The sequence below is a fragment of the Mesocricetus auratus genome, unplaced genomic scaffold, assembly GCF_017639785.1.
Source record: "Mesocricetus auratus isolate SY011 unplaced genomic scaffold, BCM_Maur_2.0 Super-Scaffold_100003, whole genome shotgun sequence".
Classification (NCBI taxonomy): domain Eukaryota; kingdom Metazoa; phylum Chordata; class Mammalia; order Rodentia; family Cricetidae; genus Mesocricetus; species Mesocricetus auratus.
Window position 1 is genome coordinate 113599887 of NW_024429188.1, and position 19419 is coordinate 113619305.

At 35.8% G+C, this 19419-nt stretch overlaps 1 protein-coding gene across 3 annotated transcripts in view; it reads left to right on the plus strand.

The window, feature by feature from the left end:
* Window positions 1-19419, plus strand: part of Aff2 (AF4/FMR2 family member 2) — a 514115-nt gene that overhangs the window by 414286 nt on the left and 80410 nt on the right. For all 3 annotated transcript variants that reach the window (XM_005085893.4, XM_040744698.1, XM_013125099.3), the window contains 2 exons: window positions 130-226; window positions 14383-14420. In XM_005085893.4, the coding sequence (XP_005085950.1) occupies window positions 130-226; window positions 14383-14420 (135 nt within the window). The remainder of the gene's footprint in view (window positions 1-129; window positions 227-14382; window positions 14421-19419) is intronic.

Genomic DNA, 19419 nt, shown 5'->3' on the forward strand with positions numbered 1-19419 from the left:
TCTGAACATTTGACATAATTGCAGCTGTCAGATTATAGTAGCAATAGTTTTATCCTCATTGCAATATAGATCTGAGAATAATTTAGATAAGATATTTTGTAACACAAAGACCACTTTGATTTCTTTCAGGATGCTTGAGGATGACCTGAAGCTGAGCAGTGATGAAGATGACCTTGAGCCTGTGAAGACCTTGACCACTCAATGCACAACCAATGAGCTCTACCAGGTAGGAGGATCTTAGAGCCTTTCATAGGGCCTGAGGTGTGGGAACACAAAGAAATATAATGGCTTTCATAAACCCAGCCTATTCACGGTTTGGTAATGGGTGAAATCAACCACCACTTTCATTAAAGTTACAGCAAATAGATGCTGTGTTCTTCCAAATCAATTTCACATCCTTCTATCTCTTTATATTTTCTTTACACAAATACCTTCATCAATAAACAATGGAGAGTATTGTCTTCCTGTCTTTTGAACTACTTGTTGTATTTGGGTGACATGCCGTGTCCATTGGATGACTCTAGTGTGAAGCTTAGTATTTACAGTCACTAATTTTGATGGAAATGTGAATGCTCCACTTTCTTCTCCAAGATGCGCAGTGGAACTGAGAGTGAATGTTGCAGGAACAAGCATTCAACAAAAGTTTTAGTTGTCCTTAAATTCTTCTCTTCACTACTACAAGTATTCCCAGTACTATTTCCCCAGATAAGACAATTGTAATTTTTTGTCATTTCTGATTAAATTGGACTTCTTGGTTTTAAAAGTAAAATAGCATTATAAGTCCCAGCAGTAGTATTAATATCAATGATCCCTATACTGGTTCCCAAATATAGGATTCTACTAGTTTTTATGCCACCAAATATGGAGTACAGAAGACAGTTTTGATGCTATATAAATCTTGCATATTTTCAAGCTTAGTAGTCTATCAAGAAAAGACATAAGGAGAGTGCTACCTGGTCCTCACTGTCTCACAGCTGTTTCCAAGGTGCTTACTGCACATTTACAAAGTGCAAGCAGTCCCTCTCCAACTTAACTTGTGGATTTATAACAAATGTGAAACACATGCTTCATTTGTGATGTCTATCATTTCTGCTTTATGCATATAATATGCCAATAACAAGAGCATCACATTTGTAAATAAAACAAAAACAGCAAAAATTCTACATCATTGATGTTGACAGCTGCAACCTTAAATTTTCACGGAAATGTTTAGAGCAGAATGTAGCAATAACTGGGAATAAATTTTGCACATTGATTTCCTTTCTGTGTGAATATATGAATTCACTCTGCTTTATAACTCATAGGATTATTTTCTGTATTATGTTAAGATGTGACATCAGGTCTATTGGCCTGTATCATCTTAGATTTTTTTAGATAGCTTTGATGATATTATATGAAGTGCTGATATGGAATGATGAGTTGGAATTACCTATAGCCTGCTGTCTTATGACCAGACATAGCTAAAGTTCTTTAATTCAATAGAAGATTTGAAATGGTAGAACCATAGCCCAGCAAAATATGTAGTTTAGTTCAGGACACAGGAAGTTATCACAAGGTTGAAGGAGTTCACAGATGAACCCCTTCAGAGGGTTTTGCGGAAAATTTGAGAGACTTGGAAGGCCATAGTCATTTGGTAGTATGACTTTTAATGAACTGTGAATTTATGAGGCTTGGCATTCTTTTCCAAGAATATATTGTTTAAAACTGTTTACCTTTTTATTATTAAACATTTCATAACATAAAGTTAACTATCCATAAACTCGTAGTTTATAAATTCAGTGTATTGACAAACTTGTACATCCATCCACAATTCCAAAATATTTTCATTATCCCAAATGGAAACCCTATACTCATGAAGTATACCCAATCCACCTTTCCATTAATTCCTAAGGATAACTCACTAATCTATTTGGACTTTTTAATGTCTGGATTCACTTACCATATGATTTTTCTAAGTTATTCAGGTTGTATCATATAATAACACTTCTTTTAGTTTTGTGGCAAAATAATATTCCATTGTTTGGATAAAGCAAATTATAGTTATCTGTTCATGTATTGATGATATTTCAGTCATTTCTGCCTTTGGGACACTATTTAGTGCTGTTGTGAGTACTTATGGGCAAATATATTCATGGACATTTGTATTGAGTCTTTTTAGCATGGAAAAAGAAGCCTTTTTATGTTTGCCTTATTAAAGAACCACAGTCATTGTTTTCATCTGGGTAATATAGGGACATATAGATAACATGGCCATATTATTTGTCTCATTATTGGGACCATTGTATCTCCAACAACATGAAGAACATTATAAGTCACATATACAGAAAGAAAATGTAAACACAGTGTTTTTTCCACATTCTTATTGCACTTTGCTTCTTAGCAAGGACTGTGAGAGATGATGACATGAATTCACTGTGCTCTGAAATGGTGTACTCATTCTAAGACACTATTGAAGAATAAGTATGGGGCAGTCATATAGTCAAACAGATGTGGGTTTTAATCATAGTCTTACGAATTTCAAACTGAATAAATTTTAGCAAAAGATCGAGTTTCTGTAAAGATAACAGTAGTACCTACTCATTGAGTCATAGTAGGTTCAGTGAAGAAGTGGACCAATACATATCAAAGGACTTGACACAGTAAAGCTTAGGGCAGAGCAGCTATTCATCACTTCATATGATATTCATCGCTGTTAATGGCTATGTGTCATCACATATAAGAAGTCTAGTATTCCTTTGAAATGGGAGGTCTATTCACTTTCATTTTTCCCTTTTAAGAATGGGAAGTTAAAAAGAAGTAGTGAATTAGGTACAGAAAAATAGTCAGCATGTGGCAAAGGCGAATGAAAAGAATCTGTCTTGTCTTAATGATTATTAGCCGTGTGTGCCTGGCTATGAGGAATTAAAAGTATAATCATTAAGACTGTTGTTTCTAGACTGGAGAAACCTGGTAATAAGTCCTACTTCATACATACTAATTATATTACATTTGGGGAAATTGCCAAGCATCCTGAAGTCTCAGATTTCTCACAAGTAAATTAGGATAAAACTATCTTGTGTAAATCATAGGAGTGCTGTGAAGAAAAAATTAGCTGTGTGAAAGTATGTGGAAAACTTAGCATCACAAATATGTGACTATCCATCCTTGAAGCCCATTTAGTGGTAACTGAAATCCTCTCTTAGATATACCAGGGAATATACATTACTCTTCGTCTTTATTTAAGTGTCCATAGGATTTACTAAGAACTAGATTGAATGTTCCAACTGATATGTAAAAGGATCTGTCAGCTGTGGATGACTTTAACTGCCCTGCGTCCTGGCAACTTTTAAGCCAGCATCTCTAGGAATAAAGGCTAGGTTACCAATGACACTGTATCAAGTCCTACAGAAAATTACATGTCTCTGGAAGTTTTTTCTTAGAAGGACAGATGTAGATGGACAGTTGAATCATACACTTTGAATTCAGTCTGTCTCTTCTTTTTATGAGCTCTGCCCCAGAAAATGATTAAAGGCTCTCCTGTAATGTTGTATTCCCATTGTTTCCCTTGTGGTAACTAACCCTAAATAAGACATAAATACCACTTTACATTTGTATCAGACATCATAAAGTTCCAGACCAGCGTTGGTATAAGAAATAGTGCCTTGTATTTAGTTTTTATGTGAACATTTCAGTTGTAATATAATTTTCAAAAGAAAGAGAAAACCAGGTGAATAACAATGGAATGATTTAAGTCAGTTATCCAGAGCAGGCAGTAGTGCTCTGATCAGGTCACTGGGGTTCAGTCAGGGAGTAGCTAGATGTAAGAGGATGAGCTCCTTGGGAGTGGAAATATATCATGTTGTCTGCATAGCTCTGCCTTATTGGACTGAATCTTCCGTTTCCCTTTTTGTCAAAATGTTCTTCTTACATTTCTTTGGATTAAAGGAACCCCTGAAAATGAGGAGTTAAACCTGGAATCAATTTTCATTTACAGCTGAGAACCAGTTATTGATGCTGTGCTTGCAGTTCAATAAAAGATCTAAAGATATAGACCTTGTGCTGTCTTTAAAGTTTTAAGCACTCTAGAATTTGATCAGTTCCAAAGACTTTCCAAATGCATAGTGACCAGCCTCTAAAACTCATCCAGTATATGTTCAAAGGACCAAGTAAACACCTGCTTATTATTTCACCAAATTATAGCACAGTATTTGACTGACCTACCTTCAAGCTTGTAGTCTGCTATCTTCTGGAGGTAGGATGCTCTATGATGCTCAATAACTGAAGTCTTCTCAGATAAGGACATGGTTCTCTCATAACCCAACTTACCTCAGACTGACTGTATGGAGAGACAGCATATTTCAGAAATATAAAGGACACACACACACACACACTTCTAGAAATTATCATTAGGGCATTTTAACAGTAATATTATCATTTTATTAATATGAACCAGACTAAAAACATAGATTTCATTTAGCCCACTTAGAAGTTCAAGAAACTTTTAATATGATTGGAAATGTTCAGTTAGTGACTAGGTTCAGCCACAGAATTATAACTACACCTTGGCATTGTCCACATAAAAACAGGCTCTCAGTTTAAGGTGGCTAATGTGTTTTGGAAGTTCTGTATGAGTATAAGCAACTCATTCAAAACCTGTCAGAATGCCCAGAGTTTACACTACTAGGAATTTTGTGTTATTTGTAATGATTAAATAGCAACTTAGCCAGAAGGCAGCCCACCAACAAAAAACAAATGGTTCAGAAATAAAACCAAAATTAAGAATCAGGATTGAAATGAACTTTTATATATGTGAAGTTGTTTTTAATCTATAGAGAAAACATGAATTAAAATAATGAAGTAGAGGGCAAGAACTAAGAAAAAGTTTTTTTTTCTATAAACCTAGTTGAAAATTACCCACAATCTCAACTAATATGTTGTGAATTCGGTGCATATTTCGATGGTTGTCAGGGAAATTCTTATGTGACTAAAAAAATTGTCCTGTTTTCATGTGGACAAATTGCTAGTGAAAATGATACAATGAATTTTACTCAGCTATCAGCTGCTTCTTTTAGATAAGTTGATATGCTGTAGTGAATACATTAGCTGTGACAACAGATACTCTTTCCTGCTATCATCATTCCTGTTTTGTGGCCATAGTTCTCCATCATCATGCTGAACAAGGTGTTACATCTCCAAGGCTTTACCACATTTCCATTTACTTTGATATCAGCAGAAATGCTAGGGAAGGCCTGTTCGGGAATGACATCAATACGGCACACACAACAAGAGAGGTCAGTCTGTCAGAACTAGAGAAATAGCAGATGGATTAGGTTGAAACTGACTGCAAAATAACTTTAATAGAGCCTTTTAATGTAAACAGTTTATCTGTCATTGCCTTTCATTGAAATCCCCCACAAAATGATAGAGTTGGGGCTGTTGAGGTGACAGAATAGAATTGAATAAAATCCATACATTGTCATACTCAGACTACCCAGCAATTAGAAAGAGAGGGCATTTTAATTTATTCATTAAAGACAAGAAAGTAAATAGGATAACATTTAAGGTTAATAGAATAATATTGGCCTTCATATTCCCAAGATTGTGTTTCCCATTTGGTTGTATTAGCATAGAGACTAGATTAATAAAAAACTGCTTAAGGCTTGTATGATACAATATTTAATATGCTTCTGGCAAGTCTATGACTATTCAGAAAACCATGAGCTGAATTTTTTCATTATAATTACATTTTTCCCACTTTTAGTACCAAATATTTTGACTTGCAATCTCTCTACAATGGAATGCCATGAACATGCAAAGATGTATACAAGTACAATGATTTTGCATATTGTGTTTTCACAGGGTCAGTAGTGACCATGTACTAGTTAATGTTCATGATACTTCAGAAACAATCCATCTGTGGGCCTTTGTTATTGCAAACCCAATGTCTAATCCACTAAGCTTGACATATTTTTCATAGTGAACTTAAATCAGACACTTTTAATGGTAAAGTGTTTGCCTTAGATCCAAATGGAAAAAATGAGTATTTTTAAGTGTCTAAATAGATAACATTCATGTATGAGAAGATGATCATAGACTTTCCATCCACAAAGAGCACACAGCACATATTTGCCTCGGTAAGGATTACGATTGTAGAAGCAGCAGCTACTTCTGAGAAGCTACAGATCACTATATACACATCTGAACTGAAGTGTCAGAAGGAATAAGCATGACGATACTGCTTTTGTCACTGGCCCTGAGTTGAAGTGGCCAAAGAGCAGTGCCCTTGTCTATGTTCTGACCCTTCTTCCTGTTTTATTCAATTGTTTTACTTTTCTCAAATCCCTTTATCTCCCCACCTTCTATTTTAATGCATGAGTAAGCTTGGAGGTTGTATCTTGGAGTCATTAGTAAGCAAGCTCTGGGAAACATACCATGTGTGCTTGAGTTTATGGGAAGTTTCCAAGCTTTTATTTTAATCAGAATTCTAGACTACAATACAGAAATATGAATATCTCCCATAAATGCTGGATAATAAGATATTTCCAAATTTTTTAAAATGTAAGATATTTAAATTGATATGCTGGATTTGAAACACAAGTAATTGAGGATAGTTGTCAAGCATGCTATTACCCTACACCCTCACCAAGTATTGACCATCTGCTAGAAAGGCCGCTAGACAAGTTTTAAACACCACGGATCATGTTCTGAATGCAACAGTTTATCTGATTCTTAGACTGCCATGTTTACTATTCTACTTATAACAAGGAAAAGAGCATAAGCACTGTAAATTTAAAAAAAAAGCACTATCTAAATTCCAGATAGCTACAGATCTAACATTAGTCATTCATAATACAAGTGATTTAGTAGATTTTAAAAAAGCAGAATTTACCAAATGTATACAACCATGAAGCTTGAGTTTTCTCTGGCCCAGCTAGGTCCCACTGCCCTTCTCTATCACAAAGAAACACACAGACAATACATGAGTTATAAATACTGTTGGCTTTTGACTAAAGTTTCTTATTTGCTTGCTCAGTCTTAATTATTCACACATTTTCTAATAATCCATGTATTTCCATGTGGCCTTATCTTACCGGAGATAAGGTCTGGGCCACTTAGTACCTTGGGGTCTAAATCACATCTGCTTGGCATCTCCACAGAGAGGAGAAGAGAGTGATTTTTCTGTTTGTTCTTGCTTATATACTGTTGCTGACTGCTGTGCCACTTCCTGGTGACTTCTCTTTACTACATTTCCCGGAATACTCCTTGTCTACTAGAACCGCCTAAGTTGCTTCCCTTTTGGCCAACAGAGAAACATATGTACAGAGGACTTCCCCCATCACAACCACAGTGTTTCTCAAAAAAATATTTAAAATGAGTTTTTAGACTGTTTCACTACAAATGTATAAATTTGCTCAAGCTTATTATTTTGCTAATAGACATAGACACATTTCATATTTAGCCCTGAGTCATGCATGTATATATATTAAAATATAGGATGTTAGAGCTAAAAATGATAAAGAGATATTTCACTTAAGTTGCCTCATTTCGCCAGTATGGAAACTGAGTATAATTCACTCAGTATTTGCCATGAGGATTAAAAATTGATGTACCCTCTTCACCATGAGCATAATGTACTCTGAAGGAACAGAAAATCTGCTAACACTAGTGTGCTAATGATAAAGTTATTTGATCAGCAGCAAGTGCACTGATTTATGCTTTGGAAAATAAGAAACACTGAGTATCTGCTGTCTACTATAAATAAATTGTCCATTTTTTCTTCCTACATGTGATAGGGAGAGTCTCTATTATTGTCTATGGAAAAACCTCATGCCATTATTTGAGTATTATTTTAGTATGAGGGGAAAGAGGGCTCAAATTTGTTGGGAGAAAGAAACTTGAGTTTTTAAATTCAAAAGTAGCAAGAGAATAGTGACCAATAATTACTTTTACTGGCCCCTCTAATGGGAAAATGAACATGTCTATCCCATACTGAGATGCTCTTTTCTATTGTCTCTGTGCTTCCTTAGAGGAAAATTACTGTCAAAAGGTGACTTTTATGGGTGAGACATGTTTCTTCATCAATAACAGTGTTTTCCAGTCAGTTACAATAAGCTGAAAGTTAAACTCTAGAAGAAATCATTAGCTGTCAAATGGCCCTTAGAAGGACTTCCTATCCTTCACAAGAGACAGCATAAGGTAGTAAGCCTTTATGAAACCATGTGCTTCTGAATCACATTGTCAATTATCTTTGGACAGGAACTAGAAAAACTCATCATATTAATAATAATGTACATAAAATAAGTGGGACCTGCCACATGGCAGCTGTTCTATCAGCAATGACCATAGCAGAGTCCTAAGTAAGCATCAGCGTAAGAGAGGTTGATATGTGATTTACTGAGCAATGGGCATCTAGAAACATTATGACATTTTTGTTTGTTGGTTTGTTGAATCTTTAGCAGTAACTAGAACTCATGGACTTGCTTATGCTTAGTACTAAGCTACAGTTCCACCCCAGATTCTGAAAAGGAGAATAATGCGATCAAATTGGAATATAAAAAGCTTCCTCTAGCAAAGAACACAAATAAGGATAAGAACAAAGAAGTAGTGGAACAGTAAGAAGACAGGGAACGCTAGTTAATGAGAGGTAATAAGCATCAAGTTTGGAAGTAAATGCCTGAAGAGTAAGGAAAACAATTTCTGACACCAAAGGGGATGGAATTACTAATCAGAGCCACTTGTCTTTGCAATATTAATAAGAGTCTTCTTTAGTAGTAGGATGGACCCACAATCACATGAGCCTAGAAGTAATCTCTCCCACCAGAGTCTTCTATATCCCCTATATTCCTTCAGGACACTCTGTTATACCCAAAATTCAACAGCTATGCCTCTCAAACTGCCAAATCCTTGATTCATTTCTGTGGTAAATGTTTATTGACTATTAGATGCAAGATTGGTTCTTTTAAACATAAAATAAACTTACCCTAATCTACCCTGCCAAAATTCCATTCCTGCTTTCTATTTATATTGTAGACTTCCAGGTACCACTGAAAATATAGTGAGGAGTGGCATCTTCTCTTCCTTGAATGTAAAATGGGAAATACAGCCAGGAATCCAGGTTCTGTACAAGTTGAGTGACATTTTTATCCTTAGTCTTTTCTCCTGGACACGTATTCTTAATGATAGCTGGAACCTCAGTCTCAGGATAAAATGTGTCTTCTTATTTTACTCATCCAAGTGAAATTCATGTAAATACTGTAATTAATAAATTCATTTTTATGCTGGGTGTTGGTGGCATAGATTTTAATCCCAGCACTTGAGAGACAGAGACAGCTCAAGGTGAGCCTGGTCTACAAAGTGAGTTCCAGGATGGCCAAGACAACACAGATAAACCCTGTTTTGAAAAACCAAAAAAATCTTTTTATATTTTAACAAGTGCTTTCAGTATACATCATTTCAGTTGATTAGCAAGTTCTGTAGGCATTGATTTGAAGTCACTTGAACACCTTGCTGATGAGTTCATTTGTCAATAGAGTAGTTCTTTCCTGAACTAAGGTAATCAATGAAATTTACCAATGCATGTCACTAGGGTAGGACATTCTGTGCTATGCAGCACAACCATATGAATAGTTAAAAATAAAAGGAAATGTGTGGCAATAAAGAATAAAAATCAATATAATAATTGATCTTCTGTCTTAGTGCTGTATTGCCTAATGTGCAGTTATTTAAAATTATTTAAATGATTGAATTATTCCCTTTATATCAAGAAGCATAAATATTCAGCTTAGGCACAAATGCCTGTAGAATGACAGAGAAAAGCATGTAAGAGTAAGAGTTATGTACAGAAATACTAATAAAATAATATTTTATGTGTGACTGACATTATTGTAATTTATTATATAAAAAGCAGTACCTGAATACACATCCTTGTAAAAATGAGTCCACTGGGACAATATCTCCAGGCTATCTGAGTGCTTACATTGACAACCTCTATATAGATGAAATATATAGTATTACATGTGTTTTCTGTAAATCATAAGTTGGTAATGTATAAGTCTGGATATAGCTATTCAGACCTTCCTTTTTAAAAATCTCCCTGCCTCAATTCTCTAAATTTTCTATGATTTGATGGACAAGAACAGTAACTCATTATATCTACAGGGTCAAAATTACCTAAAGAATTTTGGAAAGTTTTAGCATTACAGATAAAATGACTAGCACATTTTCTAAGTTATTTATATGTAGAATTATCTTCCTCAAAATGTTGTATGTGCTCTACTAGAGTTCAGTAGGTAGCCACTTACTGCCCTTCCTCCCTCCCTCCCTCCCTCCCTCCCTCCCTCCCTCCCTCCCTCCCTCCCTTCCTTCCTTTCTTCCTTCCTTCCTGTGCTGAGAACAATATATCATGTGCTTCTTGTGATTCAGTATGGTCCCTGAGCCATTTTATTAGTGCAATACATGGGTTCTCTATGTAAAACAAAGACTAAGTTCTTAGTTTTTTTAAGTTCTTAGTTTTAAGAAGGCAGAATTAATGAATGAGCAGCTATTAGCCTGTCCACATCATCCATCCCTGGGAAATAAATTTGTTGCTTAGCAGGATACTTTGGATACTACAATGTTGATAATGAGATACAACTCAGCTCATAAAGACTCCTTAGAATGAGAGAAGTGCCTTCTCCCTGGGCTATAGTTCTTTTTCAAGATGTTTGGTGAAAAATATTAGTGAGGAAATGAAGAGCATCCCTATAGTGTATGTTGCAGAATAAGGGGTTTCTGAAGGATGGATAATCTGAAAATGACCATTCAGCAAGATGGGTATGATGGTGGCACACACTTATAATTACAGCATTTTGATGGCAGAAGCAGAGAGATCACTTGATTGATGCTAGACTGGGCTGTGTAGCAAGAGTCTATCTCAAAGAATAAGAAGGATAAATCAATCATCCTAGGCTACACGTAGAGACAGGAGTGGCAAAAAGGAAGGAAAAGGGAAGGAGAGAGAGAATTGAATGGAATATAAACATGCTTGTGATGCCCCTGTCTTTAGTTCCCAGAGTGGTATATCATCAAGCTCCAAGAATCACAAAAGATTCATAGCTATGCAATGGTAGAAGGTCCTCACCTGTTTCACTATGTCTCCTCAGTACATCAGAGTCTTCTGTTAACACTTTCTTCTAGACAGGGGCATTATTTTCACCTTAGAACTATTCCGGATACAGAGAAAGAATCACTGTGCAATTTCTTATCCTCATTGCAGTAACTGCATATGTTTGACACTGGGGCCTGACAACTACTCAGTAAATCCATAATCAATCTTGCCATTTAACTCAACCCACCTGAACCTTTTATAAAGCACTCACAAATGATGTGCGTGGTGTTTACTTAGTATACTGAAGTTCTGAGCACAGCCATCGATGTTGAATGTTCTATGTCACTGACATAGAAAGGGCAGGAATTATTGTCTTCATTTTCAAAATTAGCAAACTTGGACTTATGAGTTTTACTCTCTTGCTAGTACCATAAATAGCAAATCCAGAACCACAACTCAGCTTATTAACATTTCCAGTACCCCTCTCTTCTACTACCAGGTAGGTCTAACCTATGGCCCACAGACTGCAGGTACTCCAAGGTGACTATTCATTTTGCCAATCAATTTAAATTAGCTTAATGCATGTTTTAAAACTGAAATCTAGCTGTGACTTTCTTAATGCTTGATGAATTACACTATGTCATGTCCTTTTAATTTAACTTTTGCATCATGTATCACATTCTGCCTCAAATATCTGGAATATGAGATTGTCTTCTTACATTTGCTCATTTCAAAGGAGGAAATTTTTTCCTTATAAATTTTGTAGAGTAATTCCTTTATGCCTTAAAGGCAAATATAATTTGCATCCAAAAATCTGCTTAGATTTTTCTTCCACATCTCCTTAGTATTACAACCCCACATAGCATGCCCATAACAAAGTCAAATTATGGCAAAGGTGGAGAATATAAATTATAAGCCATAGGGTTACATCTGACGTCAGTTCCCTGTCACCATTTAGTTTAGAAATTCCCCATGTTGATCACACAGGATGACATGAGCTTATTTAGATATAACTGTGAAACACTGAAATTGCTAAAAGTTCATTTCTAAAGGAAAACAGAACCTCTAAGCATAGACATTTCCAACTGATAGCCAAGCAATCTAGAAAAGATAATTCGAATGAAGTTATAGTCTTACACTAGCTGTATACAATGGCATCATGTGTTTCAAAGAACCTGGCCTGTAACAGGATAAGGCTCTGATCAGAGAAAGCTAACTGGGTATAATTGACAATTGTAAAATAAGAAAGAGAAGACATTTTCAAAAAATCTGTCTCTGAACCAAAGCTGGGTTTAGCAATGTCACTTTGATTTCTTCCTTCTATGATTTCTGCCAGTGCCATGCTTACTTATCACATCAAGCAAGAGGAACTACTGGAACAGTGCCTACTACATGGGGGTAACTTACAGTTTCCAGAACTTACTTGTTTGCATTTATTTGTAAAAATTGAATTGATATGACTTCCACAGTGATTTATTTTCAGCTAACTACGATACTGTATTTCTAACCAGATAGACTCGAGAGGGGAAAACTGGAGAAAGTGGGAGGAAGGCAGAAGGAGATATGACAGAGTTAGAGGAAAGGGGAAAATAGCAAGGACAAGAGAGAGAGTGGGGAGGGAGAGAGAAAGTACAAAGGAGGGAGGGGACTGGAGGAATTTAGAGCAAAGGGGAGTGTGCATGCCTATGTGGACCAAGTGTTAGTACCACAGGAAAGGTCAGTGGCCAGCCTTGCACTTCTTGTCAGTATCTTTCTCTTCCTTTGTCTATCTGACCTGGAAGAATCCATGGTGGACAGTGTTAAGACCTTTTATCTACACGGATTGCATAGGAATGGTCTCACATGCCCTAGATGTACATGAGAGGTGATTTGGAGAAGCCAGACACACAGTTCTTCTTTTCTCATTTTTACCTGTTGCCTCATTTCCAGTTAGTCTTCTTTTTCTAGAACTTGTCAAAATTCAAATTCAAGCACAGGTCACCACCCTAATAAAGCAAAGTAAGTGCCCAATATTAACAGGGGTTTATCTACTGACAGATCCTGAGACTTAATAAGGATGAATAGCTTAGATTTCCAACACTAATGTTTGAGAGTTGGGAAATGTATGTGGTTATTAAATGCATGGATTTGACATAGCAGGGTTCAACATAATGAGTCTCACTGATGATTAGCTACAATGTCAAGTACAGTGTGAGAGTGGCACTGTTGAAAATGATTGTCTCAGTATTCTGGTTTACAGCACTGTTCTTCAGCCTTAGACTCTACCCACTTGAAGATTCACAGAAAGGTCCTCTAATGGTGTCTGAACAAGCCTGAAGGTGGTCAGACTGCTGCTTCATTGCTCTCCATATTAAATGTTATTCTGATAGCCTGAGAAAATCTAGTAGAATGCAACTTTGGTTGTGATTACATAATTATGCTACAGATATATGAAGAAAATCATCACTCAAGCCCTCCAGGTGCTTAAACAGTTTGATAGACTGTAGCCATTCTGCCATCAGCACCCCCAGCTGTGTTGCTTAGCAACATTTTAATTCCAGAACAATCGAAGGAGATGAAATCCCCGTGGAGAGGGAAACAGAAATAAGAGGGCTGTTGACAGATGATCTGAGTTGTTTCTTCTAATATACTGTGAAGATCACTAGCTCTTTTCATGAATGATAAATGGACTGTACACAGATCAATGTGTTCAGCAATAAACTGGAACCAGTCTCCATGCCTAAGGTGACTCAGGCCATGAGGCCCAGAAATTTCCTCATTTTGAGAATTATGTGTGTATTTTTCTAAAGGTTTCAGGGGAGGAAATTGATTTTAGTATTTGGACATTCCTTATCCTTTTGTAATCTCTGTACTAAAAGTAATTTTGGAAATGAACACATTTTGCCCTGTGATAGTGCAGGTGTGTTTAAGTGTTGGGAAGAAATTTAAGGTTAATGATCTACGTCCATAGCGCCTCCATGTTTTGCAGCCCCCTCTCATGTGGTCATTTTAATCCCGTCATTGGGTAAAGTTAGAGTAAAAGGTAGGGAAGAGAGGATCTGCTTGTGTACCCAAGAGCCCACTTTCATGGCTCCTGCTGAACTTTGCCAGGTGTTCTGACAATGCCTGTCTGTGTTTGAGCACTTGAACAAGTAAATACATTCCCTGGGAAAGAAAAATATTTTCTATGTCACTGCTTATCCATGGGAACTTGTTTCAGTTCACTCCTAATGTTTCTAAAAAGCATTTGCTATCTTCCTACTGCCTGGTGTTTTGGTTAATAGTTGCAAAGATTATGCCTGTTAATATCGCCTAATTGCATTTTTCTCTGTTCGCAGGCTGTTGAAAAGGCAAAACCCAAGAATAATCCTGTAAAGTAAGTTAGTTTTGCAAGTTTAAGATGTTAATTTTAATGAACTCTGTGCATGGGGGAAATTAAGGTCATAAAAGAATTGTATTTTGCATTAATCTCTATTCATAACAATTTAAAGACAAAAACAAAACACAGGGGAAAAACAATCTCCAATGAACAAGGAACAGCTTATATTTTTTTTCTGTGTCCCTGATGAGGAAATGCCCCAAGTTTGCACAGTTTACATAAATTAATATGTGCCATCATGAATAGCATAGCTGCCAAATACTATTATAATCATATTCAATGTGTACTACTTCAGGCCTTTGGGTTTTTTCTCATGCTAGAAAAATTACATTTTTAATTGCAAATCCTGGACCTATGACAGAGACATAAACGCCTAAATAAGTGCCAAGTGATCTCTAGTCATGTGGGGAGGTTTTCACCTTGGCATCAAGGTTTCAGTATTCTGTTAATGAAAAGCTCATAAAACTGCATTTAATTGAATGGGGGCTGCTAACAAAGACCAGTTACTAAGCCAGTTACATGCCATTGTAAGGCATGACAATTGTAAAAGAGGCATACAGTGCTATTTTAAATATAGTGCATGTTAGGCATCCTGTCTTTTCTAGGAGAGAGATTTTTAAATGGAAAGGAATTGTCTTGTCATTTGGGTTTGTGACATCTAATTGCAATGTTATTATGCATACCATTGTTCCCAGTGACATGGCCGAAGAAGGACTGGCTTTACTTACTGGGTTATTATAGGTCTTGGAATATCATGTTTGTACAAAGTATGTGTTAATTTATGCCAAAAAACTGACTTTATAGCTAGTACAAAATACAGAAATGGGAAGTACATTTATTTTTTATAGTTCCTGAAGAAAGGGTCAGCTATGTCAAGAATAAGAAAGTTGTTTATTTAGTGTGAGAGAACTAACTTTTCCATAACATATAGATGGTGTTTAGCATACCAGTAAATTTAAAGTCTGATATATTTTCCAAAGGTACTGTATACTGTGCTTTCATGTTTTATTTTTCTTAGCTAACAGAATCTTCTCTATCCATAAACCTTGCAGGACCCTCACAGTTTGGAAGTGTATTATGTTGTATTCATCCTCTGGAAGCCAGTTTAGTAGCTGAGTTTTTAATCTTTCCTGTTTGAGGTTAGAATCTTCTCTGAACCCTGGCTTCTTTTCCATTTATTTACTTTGACAGCTCTTATACGCTGAGCATCTGTCTGGACAGTTCCACAGATTAGAATATGATGCTAAAGAGGGCAGAACCAAGGCTTAATCCCTGGGTAGTCCATTACTGATGTTCTTTCTGACAATCATATACACCCTTCCCTGCTGTATGGTTGCATACACATGTGTGCTTCAGGTCATAAGGACTAGAACAGTAAAAAATCTAGCTCTCAGTGTTGCAAGTTGCTCCAAGTAGAAGTTCTTCCTACAGGTAATTAGTTCAAGCTTCATCATTGCATGTACAGAACAGCACTTGTCTCCATGTCAGGCTGGCTGCATTATATTATAATCTTATAACCTGATGGGGCCAACTTTTGTCTGGCCATTGTAAAAATATGGTTCTTTTTAAAGATATATGGCCCCTCTCCTTTATTTTTTAACAATTTATTATATATACAGTGTTCTGTCTGCATGTGTGCTTTCATTCCAGAAGAGGACACCAGATTTCATTATAGATGGTTGTGAGTCACCATGTGGTTGGTTGCTGGGACTTGAACCAAGGTCCTCTGGAATAATAGCGAATGCTCTTAACCACTGAATCATCTCTCCAGCCCAATTTGGTTCTTCTTGTAATTATACATTTTGTGAATTCTTATTAATTCACAATGCAGATTCCATCTAATATCTGGCTTTTCAAACTGTGTTTAAAAGAAGATAAAAAAACTTGGAAGGGCCAAAATACTTTGAATCTTCTTACTCTTAACTATATTTTAAAAATATACTCAGCATTAAAGATAAGTTAAAGTGCTAAGTATCTGTAAATATCATCTCACTAAATAACTTAGCATTAGTTTAGCGTGCCTTGTTGTACTTGGAATCATGATATAATATACAGCTGAAAGCTACAGCTATATGGTAATTCCAGAAGAAGGTCATCTTCGGAAGCACAGTTCCAGGGCAGAAATTCTACATTATTTATTCACTGTCTGGCAGAACAACAAAAGTTTTTAAAAATTTGATATACAGTGTATCTCTTGTCATTTCTGATTCCTGTCAATGAATTTGGGTTGCACACAGTACACTGCAATCCTGAGTAGAGTAAAAATGAGCTACATTTTCTTAATGAATGAGTAGATTTGACATAATTAAAAAAAATGGTCTTTCTGGAAAGCTTACATGGAGGCTTAAAAAGGATATTTGCTCTGGTCTAGTAGGTTGCCACCATTGGGTTATAGGAACTGGTATGTGGTAACTGTATGCTTATCTACTCTCTGTTACTCTTATTTATGACATGTATAAAAATGTTTCCACATTGTTCTCCTCTCTAGCTGCTCTTCCTCTTAGTACTTTTCTTTGGGTCTCTAGCTAGGATGAGTATTTGGCTGTATTTTTGGAAAATGAATTAGAAAGTTTATATGCATTCTTAATGGAAAGTTGAGGTCTGGTGTCATCAGTTATGACTGAAGTATAAACACAGAGTTGTGAAGGTGATTATTTGATGAGATATTGATATAATTCTTTTGCATGTAATTTGGTAAATGCTCAGAAAAATGTATATTTCATGACATGTGAAAATTAACATGGATTTCCAATGTCAGTATCTACACATGAAATTGTAATTGGAATATAGATGCATTCCTTCATTTGCATATTATGAATAGTTACTGCAAAGACTACAACACATGCTTACAATGTAATTCTGTATAGTAAAAGTTCACTATATCCTTATCTAATTGGCCAGGTAGGAAAAAAACAGAACTACATTTCATGACACTAAGGTTAAACTATCAAGCCTTTTACTTTGGAGGATGTTAAAACAGTGAGTAGACATTTACTGAGCAATTATTGGGTGCTCAGGATTTATTGGGACTGTTATATCACCTGGTTGTTATTACAAACAAAGCCACTCACTGTTCACTCACTGTGTTTGAGTATATGATGAGTACACAATCCATAATAGGGCCATGATATCTAAAAAAAATACTGAAAATTTGCCTACAACATACTGCTACTCTTTCACATTTCAAAAATCATATGAGTTTCTGAAGCTATGTTACCTTTAGATTCAGCTAAAGCTACCTAAATGATTGTTAGGGTGGTAATAGGTCCACTAACTTTGCTCAATTTCCTCTTTATAAGCTCACCCCCTATAAGTTTTTCATCCATTCAGTCAATTTATTTTCAATACCTTTCTGGGTGTAAGTTCCTTTCATCACTATGGTAAACATTAGCAGATATTCCATATAAAAGGAATAAATATGTACATGTCTAAGGAATGTAAACATATAATATTCCCATATATACTAATGATCTTACCTTGACCATTGAATATTAATTCTAGGGTAAGACTCAAAGTGCAATTTCTTATCGTCATTGCAGTAACTGCATATGTTTGACACTGGGACCTGACAACTACTCAGTAAATCCATAATCAATCTTGCCATTTAACTCAACCCACCTGCACCTTTTATAAAGCACTCACAAATGATGTGCGTGGTGTTTACTTAGAGTTTACTTGGAGTTACTTACTGTTTTTAAGATCAGTAATCATGACAAGAGATACATGGTTATATCTCTCTATATAATGGTACCATAGTAACAAGAAAGCTTGATAGGTATAATAAAACTAGAGCTTTGTAATGTGTTTGGGTAAGAGACTTTCGCTTGTATATTAAGTGCAGCAGAAATCATCCCCAAGATTATCATCGTAATAGCGAGAGACATACAGATTTCTCCCACCGTATGTGACTTATCACATACAGTTTTGAAAAAAGAATATCTACATTTCTGTTATTTAGATATATATGGTAGTGTACTTCTGAATATAAGAACTGTTCTTGGCTAAAATCCATGAACTTATAAGTTGACTTGAATCTAACTGAGGTTGACATCTGTTGAAAGAGGAAAAAAGAGGAAAGCATAAAATTCTCTCCTGCATTTATTTACACTTTAACAGTATTCAAGAACACTATAGTTGTCTTTAAAAAATTAGAATCAACAGGATGCTGAAATTAGAGTTTTATTTTGAAACTGATCTAGATATAGTGGTTTCATTACTGAAAATGACAAATGGCCAGAAAGATTTTTCTAACCATTGTTTGTATATTTTTCATTAATTTGTTCAATGGATATTTCTTTAGGACCAACAGAGTTACAGGAAGTGTAGCAGATGCTGTGATATCTAAAAGTAAATCTGATACAACTCTTACCCTTGAGGAGTAGAGCATCCAGTAGCAGTGATAAAAATCCTTTTGTGAAGAACAAAATAAATGGGTGAGAAAGGGCCATGGACATCTCTGCTATGCAAGAAGTGATAAAGCAAGGAAGAAGTTCTCAGAAAAGGTAGTACTATTATAGTTAGGGGTGGAAATGATGAAGCAGAAACATTTGCACAAAGAGTGTAAGTGCTACTAGTTTAATATACTAGCCTGAGGTGTGGCAGGAAGTAGAAGAAGTTCTCGCTGACTGGTGGTGTATAGGCAATGAAGGGCCAAGTTGAAAACTGAAGTGAAAGATATTACTTTTGTAGAGTCAAATAACACTGAAGAGCTCTTATCTTGTAATGAGCATGAACTATCAATTAGTACTTTAGTCATTTAGACACTAACAAACTGTTAATATACCAGGTTCAAGTCCTGAGGCTGACATCAGCTTCATATATGAAATTCAATTTATTCCTTCTTTGCTCCAGATCTCAGCAAGGTTATTTATATGGCCCTTCATATCTTAATAAAAGCAGAAGCTTAAAAACTTGTTTCATAAGTATGCTCATTCTAGATTATCTTTAACCCAGTATGAAGTAGCATGCACAAATGCTACAACACCCCCCCACATAA